This window comes from Neltuma alba, unplaced genomic scaffold (genome assembly GCF_004799145.2).
Source record: "Neltuma alba isolate B1F8T4 unplaced genomic scaffold, ASM479914v2 tig00011033_pilon, whole genome shotgun sequence".
Lineage (NCBI taxonomy): Eukaryota > Viridiplantae > Streptophyta > Magnoliopsida > Fabales > Fabaceae > Neltuma > Neltuma alba.
This window is the reverse complement of record NW_021635784.1, coordinates 322,949-338,514: the sequence shown is the minus strand read 5'-3', so window position 1 is coordinate 338,514 and position 15,566 is coordinate 322,949. Positions and strand designations below refer to the sequence as shown.

Here is a 15,566-nt window from a genome sequence, read left to right as displayed (position 1 = left end):
ATGCATATTGCTCTCCTCAGGAAACATAAATTGGGATTCGTGGACGAATCGTGTGTAAAGGAAAACCAAGAAGATAATCTGAAGGATCAATGGGAGCAGTGTAACGCGGTAGTGCTCTCATGGATCCTTAATTCGATTTCGAAGGAACTAGCCAATGGAGCTGTGTTCTTTCAAGATGCACGACTGGTCTGGCTCGACTTGAAGGAGCGCTTCGATAAGGCTTCTGGATCCCGAGTCTTTACACTCCACCGTGAAATTTCCTCCCTTCGACAAGGAACACTCTCGGTCTCAAGCTACTATACAAGATTAAAGGAGCTTTGGGAAGAACAATCCTTCCTGGTGCCAGTCCCTTTGTGCAAGTGCGAGACCTCAAAGGTTTATGCAGAGCTAATGCAACAACAAAAACTATTGCAATTCCTAATGGGGCTCAATGATACCTATACCCAAGGACAGAGCCAGATTCTCATGATGAGTCCCTTACCCACCGTGAAACAAGCCTACGCTATGATTTTAGAAGATGAGGCTAAGAAAATGATCACTGGTTTAACCTTAAATGCTCTAACCAAAGGAATTATGATGGTTGCACAAGGAAGAGGGTGTGGCAGAGGCAGGGAAAGGGGAGGAACAACACTGGAGTGCTCACATTGCCATAAGAAGGGGCATGTGAAAGAAAATTATTTTCAGATAATTGGTTATCCCCCAGATTTCAAAGGAAACAAGACAAAAATAAACAAGACAGAGATGGCAAGCCAGATTGGACTGAATACTGGAGGTGATTGTGACTCGAATGCACACTCTGCCAATACAGTAACAACCTCCCTAACTCTAGAGCAGTATGAGCGTCTCCTGAAACTGGTGAAGAAAGATTTTGAGACAATAGTTCATGAGCTTACTGGTATAGGTCTGGCTGAATCTTCTGAAGGGAATTGAAAGACGCGCAACGGAAAATAAATTTAAGAATTTCAATCCCTTGCCTGGATCTACCAATCGTGTTTAAGTCAAGTAGTAAGAAGCATTACCTTTGGCGTTCGATTTTTTGGTGGCTCGGTGATTCCGCCATTCAGGATGCCTCTACTCGCCTCCTTTGTCGTTTGAAGTTGACAACTTCGGTTGGCTTCCTCTACTGGTATCCACACGAACAGCTCTCCAGTCACGAACGACGTGCTAGCGCCTCTTTGTCTGTCTAGGGTTTTTCAAAGAGTCCATCCTCCTTCTCTATTTTGGCCGTCTCTTATCTGCAAGTGTTTTCACTCTCTCACTCAAAACCCTAGCTCCTAATATCAAATATATAGGATGCTATAGGTATTATGAATGATATTTTGTAACATCCCGAATTTTCTGACTCAGGATGAGCAGAAAAGAGAAAGTTCATTAAAATTATTTAATAGCTCAATCAATTAGGAAAAATTATGGAATATTGATTTTTCAAGGTTTAGAAATATTTTGGAAAAGTTCATTCCCCGAAAAGTGGCTTAAATGATTTTAAAGCTATTTTCATAGCAAAATGGGTTATTTTCTTAGAAAATACTTAGAGGTTTCTAATTAACTAGAAAATTTTAGGGAAATTATTTTATGGTTCAAAGAAGCTAATGGATAATAAAAATCCATTTATGATATTTTTGTTTAATTTCTGGACATATCTTATATTTCAGAAAAATAGGAGAAGGATAAGATTGGAGAAATAATTATTTTGGAGGGCAAAATGGTCCAGCAACTATGTAATACACGTGCTTCCTTCTCCATTAGCCACCTGATTCACTTCTTCATTACATAACTGATCACCGTGGCATTCTTTCATTTCCTTCCATCCGCAACAGTGAGAGAACTCGAGAGAGGGGAAGACCGAGAGGAAGAAGTTGGTGATCGGAGGTAGTGATCGGTGGCCAGATTCCTGCATGCAAACGGAGTTTCAGATTGAGGTGAGCCCCCTGATCATCATTCTACTCTTCGTTCTTTGGTTTGCTGTGTGTTTGAAGAGTTAATGATGAAAGAAGTTTGGGTTCTAGTGAGAGAAAGTGAGTAAAAGGATACAAGTTTCAGTGAGCTGGTGTTTTTATGGCCGATTGAAGTATATGGTGCTGGTTTTTGAGCTTGCATGTGCTATTTTTCTTCTCTGTTTATGTCAACCGAAAACAGAGGTTAAAGGGAGGAGAAGGACGCTTCTTTTATTTATATATATATATATATAGATATATGCATGTGCTGCGGGATCATGAAGGTGTTTATATGTGATAGGTTGCTCTGTTTCTTGAATCCGAGACAGGGGAGTGGGTTTTGTGCTCGCATGTTGTTTTCGGTTGTGGTTCTTAGCTTCTAACACAGGAGCTAATAGCTTGAGATAATGATGTCTGGTTTTTGGTGGTTGGATGTTATATGAATGGGGTATATAGGTTTGTTCTGGGATTGCATGTCGTCTAGCTTTATTGTGCGTGAAGTTTCTAAGTTCATGACCCCTGATTCTGGTAAGCCGAGACAAGCTCTAAAGGTTGGAAAGTTTCTGGTTTTTGTTGGTTATGAGATAGGAAAGAAAATGATACACGTTTGTCTATGTGCGCCTCGGTCAAGTTTGTGGGAACTGAATTTACAGAGTTAAGTGGCGTTGGGTTCACTGGTTGAGAGGAGACCGAACTGACATATATGTATATAGTTTCGGTACATGTGTGTGTTTGTTGCTGTTGTGAGACTTGAATTCATGGAGCTAGGGGAAATAATCAATGGTTAGATGATGACTGGTTTGGAGAGGAGACTGAATTGATGTATATATATGTATATAGTCTCACAATATATAGTAATATATGACTTACGTGGGAATTTACAGTGGTTATATTTTATATATAAGGGCCGTGGGATTATAATGGAAGGAAAGGTAATTGAGGAGGAATGTTAAAGTTTGAAGGAATTAAATGGGTAGATGTTTGAAGTTAGAAATGAATTAATAAAATGTGAAGTGATTTTCATGAACTTAAGATATGGAGAAGTAAGGAAATAGACTAGTGGTAATAGAATAGATATAATGGGAAGTTTTAAAGATTGAAGGATTGAGTGAGAATTAAAGTTAATGGCTGTTTGGTCGCCGAATAATCTTAAAGTTAGATATTTGCTTGAGGAAGTTTAACTTGGGATCTAAGAGATTAGAATAATTAAGTGAAGGGAACTCATTATTTTGCCTTCAAATATAATAGATAAAAATAGTATATTTGACCAAGATGACCAGTTACTAAGAAAAGTAACTGTTTGGGCTGAGATAAAGAGAGAAACCCCCCACAGTAAATGTATTAAATAAGAAAATTGTTCAGAATGACCAACTACTAAGTAAGGGTAGAGATTGAAGAAGATCTAGGACGTTAAGTGAGCTATTTAATTTATGAATTTACAGTTGGATCAAGCGTTAATCTATCCTTACCAATATGATAGGTTTTGATATCTGCAAAAGCCCACCAAGAAGCAGAAAGAAAGGAGAACGGTAAGGTTTGATTTGGAGGGATGCGGACCAGGTAGTAGTTCTTTCCTACCTTACACTTGTGTATGATTGCTGCATGTCTGTTTGTGCCATATTACTTTTCTAAAGCATGAGAACATGTAATCCTTAATTCCTTGCATGGATTTTTAGCCGTGACCACGTGCAGCTGATAAACATGGGGCAGTGATTGCCAATTATATGCGCGGCAGTGATTGCCAATTAGTGATTGCCAATTATATGCGCGGCAGTGATTGCCAATTATATGCGCGGCAGTGATTGCCAATTATTAGCGCATTATTTATTCAGCTTGTCTAATAGACATGGGGCAGTGATTGCCATGTATTTGCACATTATTTATTTAGCTTTTCTATCTGTCATTGTGCATAAATGCTTAATTGCATTAGCTTGCAAGGTTATGTTCTACTTTGGCTTGTTTTGCATGCTTTATGTGATCTGCACATTTGTTTGATGGAAATTACTACTACGGGAATTCTTCGGAATCTCACCCTCCAATTTATGATGAACAGTGAAAGCTAGTAGCCCGAAGGACAAGGAGGTTGTTTAAGAAGAAGGTGGGCTGATTGAAGAGCAGAGATACCTGTTATAATTCTGTAAATTGTATAGTAAAATATTCGGGCAAGTAACTTTACTTGCTTTATGGAAATATTATTTTGTATCCTTTAGAAGAAGGAGGTGAGCATTGCCAGGTGCACGTATATGCTGTCAACCAAGAGCGTTGCTTTATTTTTAATATAATATTTAAGATTGTATAGTATGAAATTATTTTAGGTGATAATAGATTGAGTTGAAAGCAGGGTTGATATTGGATCACTAATCTGTTATCTGAAGGTTTGAAACATTTGATCAACGGATTCCAATGTTAAAGAAAAAAAAATTCCCTGTCTTTTCCCAGGACGGAAACCTGGCGTTAGTGATTCACAAACGTTAAAATGATCCTATTAGTATATAAAAGTGAGGTGTTGCATATTTAATTTCGAAATTAATCCTAAATTAATTCAGAAATTAATACAATATCAAATATTGCCTAATCAGATAAGAGAACAATTAAATAAATATGGTTTATATTAAATCCGTCTCACAGATTTAATTCACTTATTTGTTTAATTCAAAATAAAGATATGACGGAATTAATTTATATAGATTTAATTTATCCTTATAAATTAAATCTAACAATCAATATCTCTTATATTTATATAATATGTATATATATACGAATTTATATATATATATACACGTCCACCCTATATTATTCATTGAATCTGGACATATCTTAGATTCAATGAATCTGGACATCATAACTCGTGTTGGGCTATTTTATGTGCGACCCTGTAGGCCCATATGAAGTTGGCAGTGGGCCATTAACTATAATGACTCATAAGTCGTAAGCGGTCTCTAGCAAGACATCACGACTACCCAAATCATATGAGGATCATTGAACGATGTAACCTTTCATACAACCATATCACGTCCCTTTTGTCACACGAAATTTTGGTCATAGATGAGGCATGGAGAATGTCATCCTCCTATTTATGACCGTTACTTTCTCGATCCCTGAGTAGTCTGAGTATCGAAATGGAACTACCTTTCCATTATAGTATGGCCATACATTTCTCAGACTCACTCATCGAGGGGCCCAGTAATATCTCTCTACGAATGTGAGGGACAAATTCCATCTTGACCATTCACATTCCTCCGCATGAAAAACCACTAAGCCTGAACATAGTCTTTATGATCACTCGGTCAAAAGTGACTTTTGACTAGGTCAAAGCTGAGCGTTTCTCATGTAGGAATCCATGATGATCTCAGGTCAAAGGGCACAGTGACATGGTTTGTATATGAGAGAAGCTTATGACTTAACCCATGCAGCTCTCTCATAGTGGGTCGGTCCAACACCTTGTATTCTTACATGTGCCTATGACTTTAATTTATATCTCTATATATCTTTAAAGTCATAATGGTCTTATTTCATCTCTGCTCCTACATAGATGACCGACCAGGGACATTTAGGATAAATCATGAGTTATCCAAGGATAGTCATCACAGTAAACATGCAAATAATATGATAACGTAATTAATAAATTCATAAATCAACAATGTTCATAACATAATGATTGGCCCCTAGGGCACAATTTCCAACATCTTCCTCTTTTTCTCATGTACCTGTTAGATGGGTCATTGACTCAGGTGCTACTGCCCATTTTGTAAGTGATTTGAAACTGTTAGATAATTTTATTGAATACAAGGGACCAACTAAAACTATTAAAATCCCAAATGGAGATAGAGTTATAGCAACACATATAGGAAGTGTTAAGTTTTCTGATAATTTTTATCTTGAAGATATCCTATATGCCCCTCAGTTGCAATTCAATTTGATTTTAGTCCCTAGAGTTACTAGGGAACTCGATTGCATGGTCTGTTTTCTTCCTAATCATTGCTTTATGCAGGGCCTTCAGGATGGGAAGAAGAAGGTGACTGGTAGATTGATAAATGGGTTATACATGTTGAATTGTACTGCAAAATATGATGTTGTGAATGCTATTTGTAAAGGGAACAAATCATGTAATGATCTTGATGTTTAGTTGCTTCATAGGAGATTAGGACATGCACCTTTGTCAGTAATGAAACATTTGAATTTTGTACAAGGCAAAGCTATCTCTATGAATAAAGAATGTGAAGTTTGTGCTCAGTCTAAACAAACCAGATTACCTTTCTCACCTAGTGGCATTAAATCGAAATTTTGTTTTGAGCTGTTGCACATGGATGTGTGGGGACCATATCAGACACCCACAGATCAAGGTCATTGTTATTTTCTTACCATTGTTGATGATCTATCCAGAGCCACTTGGATTTTTCTTATGAAACACAAAAGTGAAACAATGACTCACATTAAGAACTTTGCAGCTTATGTGTTTAATCAGTTTGCTGTAAATGTTAAGAAGATAAGAAGTGACAAAGGAATAGAATTCACAAATCTGGAACTAAGGAATTATTTTGGGGAAAAGGGAATAATACATGAAACTAGTTGTGCTTATACTCCAGAACAAAATGGAATTATAGAGAGGAAACATAGTACCTTAATGTAGATTTCAAGAGGTTTAATGATTCAATCGAATGTTCTTGTGAAATTCTGGGGAGAATGTGTTAGAATGGCCACTTATTTGGTTAATAGAATACCATCCAGAATTTTAGGATACAAAACACCCTATGAAATAATACAGGGTAGGGCTGCCGACTATACTAATTTGAAAACCTTTGGTTCATTAGCTTTTGCTACAGATTTGACTGTTAGGGATAAATTGAAACCTAGGTCCATCCCTTGTATTTTTCTTGGATATCCTCATAATCAAAAGGGATCTTTACTATATGACATAGAAGGGAAACTTTTTTTTACTTCAAGACATGTAACCTTTATGGAGCATAAATTTCCTTACAGAGAAAGCATAAACAATGATCAAGGGGGAGTAAAGCAAAAATCAAGAGATATATTCTATTTTGATGACTTACCTCACATTGAATCTGTTGAAAAGATAGGTGCACAGGACTCAAATTGCATGGAGGATACAGATTCTGTTGAGCATAATAGTCCCACAGATCTACATGAGGAGCTCAGAACTAATGCAGAACATGCAGGAAGACCTGTATGATAGAAGAGAGCACCAGTTTGGACAAACGATTACGTGTGTAGCCTGGTGGCAAGGGACATAAATGAAACATACAGCAAAAGGTTGAAATGCAAATATCCTATAGAGAATTACATCGGTTATGGTAATATCTCTCCTAGCTATATGTGTTATCTTTGCACTATTGATTCTGTCTCTGAACCCTATTCCTACAATGAAGCTATTAAAGATCCCAATTGGGTAAAAGCTATGAAGTGTGAGATAGAGGCCCTTGAGAGTAATAAAATTTGGGATATTGTTCGTCTTCCTAAAGGAAAGAAAGCAATTGGGTGTAAGTGGGTATTCAAGATAAAGTATGAACCAAATGGGAATATAGAGATATACAAGGCTAGGCTTGTAGCTAAAGGGTATACCCAAAGAGAAGGGATAGATTATCATGAGACTTTTTCCTTGGTTGTTAAAATGGTTACTGTTAGACTTATTCTTAAAATTGCTGTTGTGAAATATAGGAACATATACCACATGGATGTTAATAATGCTTTCTTACAGGGAGACTTAAATGAAGAAGTTTATATGTCCTTGCCCCAAGGCTTTGAGAGCAAGGGGGAGAACATGGTATGCAAGTTGAGAAAATCACTATATGGCTTGAAACAAGCCTCTAGGCAATGGAATAGCAAATTAACATCTGCTTTAGTTGCTACTAGTTATATTCAGAGTAGACATGATTACTCTCTATGTTTACTAAGAAATGTATTGATGGCAATGTATTAGTATTCGTATATGTTGATGATTTATTGATTACTGGAAATTCAGAACAGGGTATAAAGGATTTGAAAGCTTATTTACACAGTAATTTTAGGATTAAAGATTTAGGAGTCATGAAATATTTCTTAGGGATAGAGATTGCTAGATCCAAGAAAGGAATATTATTGACTCAAAGGAAATATTTGTTAGACCTTCTTGTTGATGCAGGATTGAGTGGATGTAAGCCACTTACCATCCTAATGGCTCAGAATTTAAGGTTGAGAGCATATGAAGAAGGAAAGGACAGCAAGAGAGATTTGCTCTAGGATACAGGACGCTATAGGCGGTTGGTTGGTCGTTTATTATATTTAACCACTACAAGACCTGACATTTCCTTTTGTGTGTAGGCCTTAAGTCAGTATATGCATCTCCCAACAAAGGCACACATGGCTGCAGCACTTGGAGTGATTAGATATTTGAAAGGAACACCTGGCCATGGGATACTCCTAAGTGCAGAAGGGAATTTCAAACTCCAATGCTTCTGTGATGCGGATTAAGGAGCCTGTCCTACAACTAGAAGATCAGTTATGGGCTATCTCTTGAAGTTAGGAGGTTCACTAATCATGTGGAAGACTAAGAAACAAACTACAGTTTCTCGGTCCTCTGCAGAAGCTGAGTACAGGGCTTTGGGATTTGCAATCTCAGAAATAGTGTGGATGGTTGGATTACTCAGTGACGTGGAGATCAATCAGATAGAGCTAGTTGATGTCCACTATGACAGTAGGGCAGTATTGCACATCGCAGCAAATCTGGTGTTTCATGAGCGCATGAAACACATAGAGATTGATTGCCACTTCGTAAGGGAAAAGCTACAACAAGGACTAATTCAGTTGCATCATGTTCGCTCTATTGATCAGGAAGCTGACCTCCTCACTAAATCTGTGGGTGCTGAAACATTAAACAAGATGTTGTCCAAGTTGGGTGCTGTAAATATCTTCTGCTTTCCAGCTTGAGGGGGAGTGATGAGAAACACACTTGATTGTATTGGGCCTATGAGGCCGAAGGCCCATTTAGGATAGTCTGTCTTTAGTTAGCATCCTTTTTGTCTATAAGTAGTTGGGCCACGTTCTGTCTTATGTACTTACGAATATTCATTCAGTTCAATGAGAATTATTTAGTGGTTCAGGGCCTACTTTGCATGTCTTCAGAAGCTCTAATGACTACTCTTGTAAAGGTATTAACTATTCTTGTTAAGTTAGTAACTACTTTTGTTTCTAGAGTTTTATGACTGTTCTTGTAATGGCATTGACTAGTCTTGTTAAGCTATTGACTACTTTTTTTTTTAAAGAGTTTTAGTGACTATTCTTGTGAAGGTATTAAAACACTCTTGTTAAATTATTGAGTACTCTAGTTTTGGTAATGACTACTTTTATATCAAAAATTCAAAAAAGATATTAGGAATTGCCAAAGATCTAATGACTATTATTGTTTAGCTGTTTACTATTCTAGTTTTGCTATTTACTACTATCTTCAGTCTGAACTATAAGACCTCGTTTATAGACTACAAACAAGGTTTTATAATTAGAACCAAAGGTAGTAATTTTATTTAAAAATTGAAAAATGTATTATGAACTTCAGTTACTACTTTTGAAGAATAAGAGTAGTCAGTAGCTTAACAAAAATAATTATCAAAACTCTAGAAATAAAAGTAGTTAATAGCTTAACAAGAATATTCAATATCTAAACAAGAATAGTTATCAAAACTCTAAAAATAAATGTAGTCAATCGCTTAACAAGAATAGTCAATGTCCATACAAGAGTAGTAGTTATCGAAACTCTAGAAACAAAAGTAGACAATAGCTTAATAAAAATAGTTAATACCTTTACAAAAATAGTCATCAGAGGGGTTTTGATGCTGGAGCTCTGACGGCAGGCCTCCAGCTAGGTTTGGATGGTGTAGTTTTATGATAAATATCCCATGTTGGGAGAAAATTTCCATGGGAAACAAGGTTTAGCTTAGCTATAACTACATAGCCTTTTCCCTGTCTCACCCTTTCAAAGAATTTTATAAGATTGAATTTTTCCCTTTAGGAGAATTGGTAGTTATTAGGTTTTAAAAGTTCAATTTAACATCACTTGGCTCTTGAAAAATTTAGCTAAATGATGATTTATATATAGGTTAAATTATACAAAACTCTCTTAAGCTTTGGGTCAATTGTCACTACTGCAAGAAAAAAGCATTTTATAACGGCTAAAATGAGCTTTGTATGACAGTTTTGAGAGTGAGCTCCACTCTCAGTGTTGGCACATGTACACTATATGTTGCCGTGGAGATTGCTGACGATGACACACGTTAGCTAGGTGACCTCCATGCGTCATCCTTTATTATGGATAGCAACCACCACGTGTCAAACTAACATGCCATGTGGCCTCACGCGTCACATTGCATGATCTGACCCAGGTCACCCCTTTTATTTTAATAATTAATTAATGAATTTTATTTTATTTGTTTTGTGCCAAAAACGTCATTTGGACCTGAATAAAAATTAGGCCTCTCTTTTTTTTTTCTTGGACCTTAATAATATTGGACCCAAATTTTTTTTGTTTTGCGCCAGAACCTATTTAGACCTTATCTTATTTATTTAAGAAATCAAACCTAGAAATTTTTTTTGAAATTTTCACTTTGGTCCTCGAGAAAAAAGGGGCCAGACCTTTTTTTCCTTTTTAATCATAGACACCAAAACAATGTCATTTTTTATGCCACTATTCATCTTCAACCTTTAGCCTGGTCAAATCCGACCCTGTCAGGCTCAAAACTTCTCTCCTCCCTATTTTGCCATCCAACGTCTGATTTTCATGTTCTTGGTGTCATTTTCTTCATTTTTTGGAGTTCTACCCAAATGGATAAGTTTTGAAGCCCAAAATTTTGATTTTCAAAAAACCCAAAAAAGAAAACTAAATGTTCAAAGGGTTGGTTCTCACATGTTATGAATCTCATGCTTCCAAGCCTACGTTTTTATGGTTTTTTGAACATTTTTAATTATTTCCTTAGTCTCCTTTTACAAGGTACTAACTTATAACAATAGGAAACAAACAAACTTTGAAACCGACAAGAAAGAACTCACATTTTAGACTCATGGAGGCAATAACCAACATACAAGCTAAGCATTTATATTCACAAGTCATAGATAATATTTACACTCGAAATAAAAGAGTAGATTAGCAAATCTCATCACAATCAAACTGGGACTCAAACCAAGAGATAAAAATGGAGCAGTAAAAAAAATAAATAAATACAGGCCACAGGAAAACTTGGCTTTGATGCCAATGTGAGATTTTCGGCGTACCTGGAGTGTAGACGAATTCTTCTAACACCACACACGATCCGATCACATAGACGAAGTTAGATGTATGATATGCAGTAAAGCAGAGAGAAAAAAGATGAAGGAGAAATATGAGAGAGTGCAATGGAGTGTTTTTACGATATGTAGATTTAGTAAATTTTGGTTTTTGTTCTTTACATTTCTCCACTCCCAATCGTGTACATTAACCATTCCCGCCATGTAAATTTGAATGGATGATTAATATTACAGTTAACTACCAAAGTTCCTTTTATTTGCATTTAGACCCATCTTAGATGGGTTTGGGTGTAATCCACTAAGGGTGGATCAGTCTGTATACTAACATTATCTTTATTGCATATCAACAATAAAACTCAAAAGAAATAAAAACTTGCACCAAATAATGTTCGTTCAACTTTTTCAGTATGATTGCATCATGCGCATTATTGCCGTGAGAGAACTATTTTCTGATACCATACTAAAAATATATATAATAAACGGAATTGGATATACATTATTATTCACAAAGAAAACAAAGAAGGGAAAAAAAACAAAGGATAAAAGGATAAATGCACAAATGATTGCTAATCCATTTTTGCACTTGTGGATGAGATTCCATTGCATTGCAACAGCGATTTGTGAATATTGTCGTCAGTTCACTGTAAAATTATCATTAGTCAACATTTGATTTTATTGATATTTTGATTGTAAGTTTTATTCAGAAAAAAAGACAATAACATACACACACAAACATGCATCTATATGAAGAAGTAGGAAATAATCAATGAGACAAAATAGGCAGTAAGTTCTGATTTTTATGGGCGTTAAGAGTGAGAATATGGAAGGAAACGAAACACGCATCTTTATTATTTATTTACCCATCTCCATCCCTTTATCTCCTCTCGCTCATTCTCTCCATCTCTCTCTCCCTCATTGTCCCTCCCTCTTCCCTAACTCTCTCGCTCTCTCTCTCCCCCCTCACTTCACTCTCCCTCCCCGCCCCTTTGCCACTGACCTACACATTCACACGTCTTTTGCAAAACCTTGTTCCAGATGCCAAATTATCCTCTTTTATCTCTAAAAAGATTTTCTGCTTGCGAAAGAATGGACCCTCCATTTAATTTGAAAATCTCATGGTTGAATTTTTTAAAATGATTGAATTTTTTTAGTTATAGCTCTACCTTTTGATATGTTTTATGATTTTTGTTGGTTAATACAATTTTCAGTCTTTTAAGTTTGTCCTCATTTTGGTTTTGGTCCTTGAAATTTCAAATCATGGGTTTTGGTCCCTCAAGTTTTTTTTATTTAAAAAATTGGACCCTATAATTCAATAACTACTTGGACCATTTTGCACTGTGAGGAATAAAAACCTATTGTTTGAAACTTAAGGGACCAAAATTAAAATGAGAGCAAACTTGAAGGATAAAAAAATTATATTAACCCCTTTTTTGTTATACAAAATTAACGGAGGCACTGGAGAACACTGTATTTTCATTAATGACAATTATGCTAATGAAGTAAATCAACCTTCACTCCAGCATTTTAAATATGTTTTTCAAAATAATGATTCCAACAATTTTTTTTATTTTTAGCTTCCAAAAGTTATTATAAAAAAATTACTTTAAATGATTGTTCTGAAGTCATGAAAATAAATAATAGAATCAAACAAACTTTATGTTTTTTTAAAAAATTTGGTCACTAATTTTGCTTTTGCGTAAAGAATAATAAAAAAATCAGTTAATCCCCTAAACGATCATTATTTTTATTTGGATTGTTCGTGCAAATTGTCTCATGTACGTAAACTTTTTGGAAGTAGAGAATATATTTTTTTTTATTGAACAATAAATTGTTGAAATATATGCACACAAAAAACTAGACAATTTTTTGCCCATAATGAATAACTATACTATATATTAATGACAGCTTGCTATAAATTTTAAAATTGATATTGATATTGATGATGAAGGTGATAAATCATAGAGTGGAAAAGCCAATATTTGAGAGAGTGAATAAGGGAATACAAGAGTTTTTCAATCTTCCAATGGAAGAGAAGAAAAAACCTTGGCAAAGACTAGAAGACAGAGAAGGGTTTGGTCAAGCATTTGCGGTTAGTGAGGAGTAGAAGCTTGATTGGGAAGATCTGTTCTCTGTGATCACTCACCCTCCTTCTTTAAGAAAGCCTCACCTCTTCTCCAACCTTCCTCTCCCATTTAAGTAGCTCTCTCTCTCTCTCCCCTTCGTTTATTAAAAGGTTAGGCATTAACAACATGATTTTATGAGGTATACACTGAATTGTGCAAAACATCTTTGAACTTTTAGCCATATACAAATAATTATTTGACCTTTAAAACTTGATAAAAAAACTTTCAAATTTCCAATTCATTTAGATAAGCGTTTTACCGCTATTAAGTCACTAATGAGACATAACAAATTAGTGATTTTATATCTATATATAAGTTACTTAAACAGTGGTTGATATCTAGAACATATAATGTGGTGGCAATACTTGCAGGGATGACTTAGAGGCATACAGTGTAGAAAAGAGAAAGCTAGCATTAAGGATTCTAAAAGAAATGGTAGAAGCAATAGATATGGAGGAAAAAGAAACAAGAGAGCTATTTGAATAAGGTTGTCAATCAATGAGGATGAGCTATTATCCACCATGTCCTCAACTATAGCTTGTAAATAGCTTGAGTCCTCATTCAGATGCAGCTGTTCTCACCATTCTCCTTCCAGTCAATAAAGTTGGCCAAAGCCTTAAGATTAAAAAGGATGGCATTTGATTGCCAGTCACTTTTCTCCCTGATGCTTTTGTGGTCAACATTGGTTCTACGTTGGAGGTAATCAAATCTTATATTCCATTATGTCCTAAATATATGAGTTAGTAAATAACTACTCTTCTGGTCCTAAATATAAGACTATTTTTGTAGTGTAATAAAAGGGTCTTATATTTAAGACTGGAGGAGTAATTTACAACTATTGAATAAACTTGTTAAATTATTTATTTATAATAAATATGTGTTGGTTTTCCTTAAACGCTCCATTTGGCCATTTGGATTGGAAACTACCCTCATTAATAAGAACCCTCGTAGTTTGTGGAAATTAATTAAGATTGTTTGGGATAAATTTGTGAGATCAAGTGGATTTAAGATTTTGCATTTAGGATCAAAGTAAATCCCTCAACTAGCTCATATATACTTCTCAGATCTTTCAGATCTTAAATGTAAGAGTAATTTGCCTAATTTGTGTTGATTAATTAAGAAAAATGAATAAATTACTTAATTTTAATAAATGTGACGTGATCTTTCTAAAATATCCTTATTAACATGGTATTAGTTAGTTTAAAAAATAATAACTGTGAAAGATAAAATAGATTAAGGTGTTAAATTTAGAATAAAAAACAATTTCCTATCTAGCTCCTACATTTAGAATTGGACGAGTATTTAAGACTAGAGGGAATACAATCATTTTGAGAGTTATTTTTTCCCCCTAAGAGTTTAGTCTCTTTTAGAATAAAATTGATAGATCCCATATTGCACTGATACTTTCCAAAAATAGACATACTCTTATAGAATGCATGATACAACATGATGCACATGTTGTATTGGGTGAATGTTAATTTACTTGTTTATATGACTTTTTTTCTTTCTAAAATCCTTTTGGATCTAGATGAAATAGGAAAATAAATTCAACAAAAAATAAACAAATATGTTTAGGATATATATTGATGCAATTTGAGAGAATGGTGATTGTGATAGAAAGTAAGATGATGGGTTGGTGGATATATGTTGTGTCAAATGGGATTTACAAGAGCATAGAATAGAGAGCATTGATGAGCTTAGAGAAAGCAAGGATGTCTATTGCAACATTCTATAGCCCAAAGTTGGATGGAGATATGGATCTGACACCAAGCCTAGTTAATCTACAAAGGCTAGCCTTATTCAAAACAATTGGTGTGGCTGAGTTTTTCAAAGGTTTTCTGCTGCAAGCTCGCTAGAAAATCTTATCTTGATACCACGAGGTTTCAAAATGATTAAGAATAGAGGATATAATGCAAATAGTACTTTATGTTTCTCAATAAACATAGCATAGATGTGTTAGCTTGTGGTCATAGAATAAGCACATAACACTTTCCTTCATCTAGTGTGTATATGTATCTTGTTCAACACTTAGACACTATGTGGTATACGTACATATTATTTTAATGTGCAAGTTAATGTTTTATACGGAGCCGATAATATAGATTGGGTTTTGCAAGTCCAACATGTCAATCTACGAGCTGTGGTGGATTTGGGTTGACAGAGTGCTCGCCGAGATGTAAGTTGTTCTAACTTGGCATGTTGACTCATCTCGCTTTTATGTTTTTTTCTTTTTTGACAA

General features: G+C 35.2%; 1 protein-coding gene and 1 pseudogene across 1 annotated transcript; both read left to right on the top strand.

Annotated features, from left to right (window-relative positions):
- On the top strand, window positions 1-930 carry LOC114760873 (uncharacterized). The gene has a single exon (XM_028950172.1). It carries the CDS (start codon window positions 1-3, stop codon window positions 928-930), a length of 930 nt encoding a protein of 309 aa, XP_028806005.1.
- Window positions 931-13,146: 12,216 nt separating this feature from the next.
- Window positions 13,147-15,183, top strand: LOC114760872 (protein SRG1-like; annotated as a pseudogene).
- The last annotated feature ends 383 nt before the right edge of the window (window positions 15,184-15,566 follow it).

What these genes read in the sequence shown, in the direction of transcription:
- LOC114760873 (XM_028950172.1), top strand. Translation starts at nt 1, where the DNA reads ATGCATATTGCTCTCCTCAGGAAACATAAATTGGGATTCGTGGACGAA.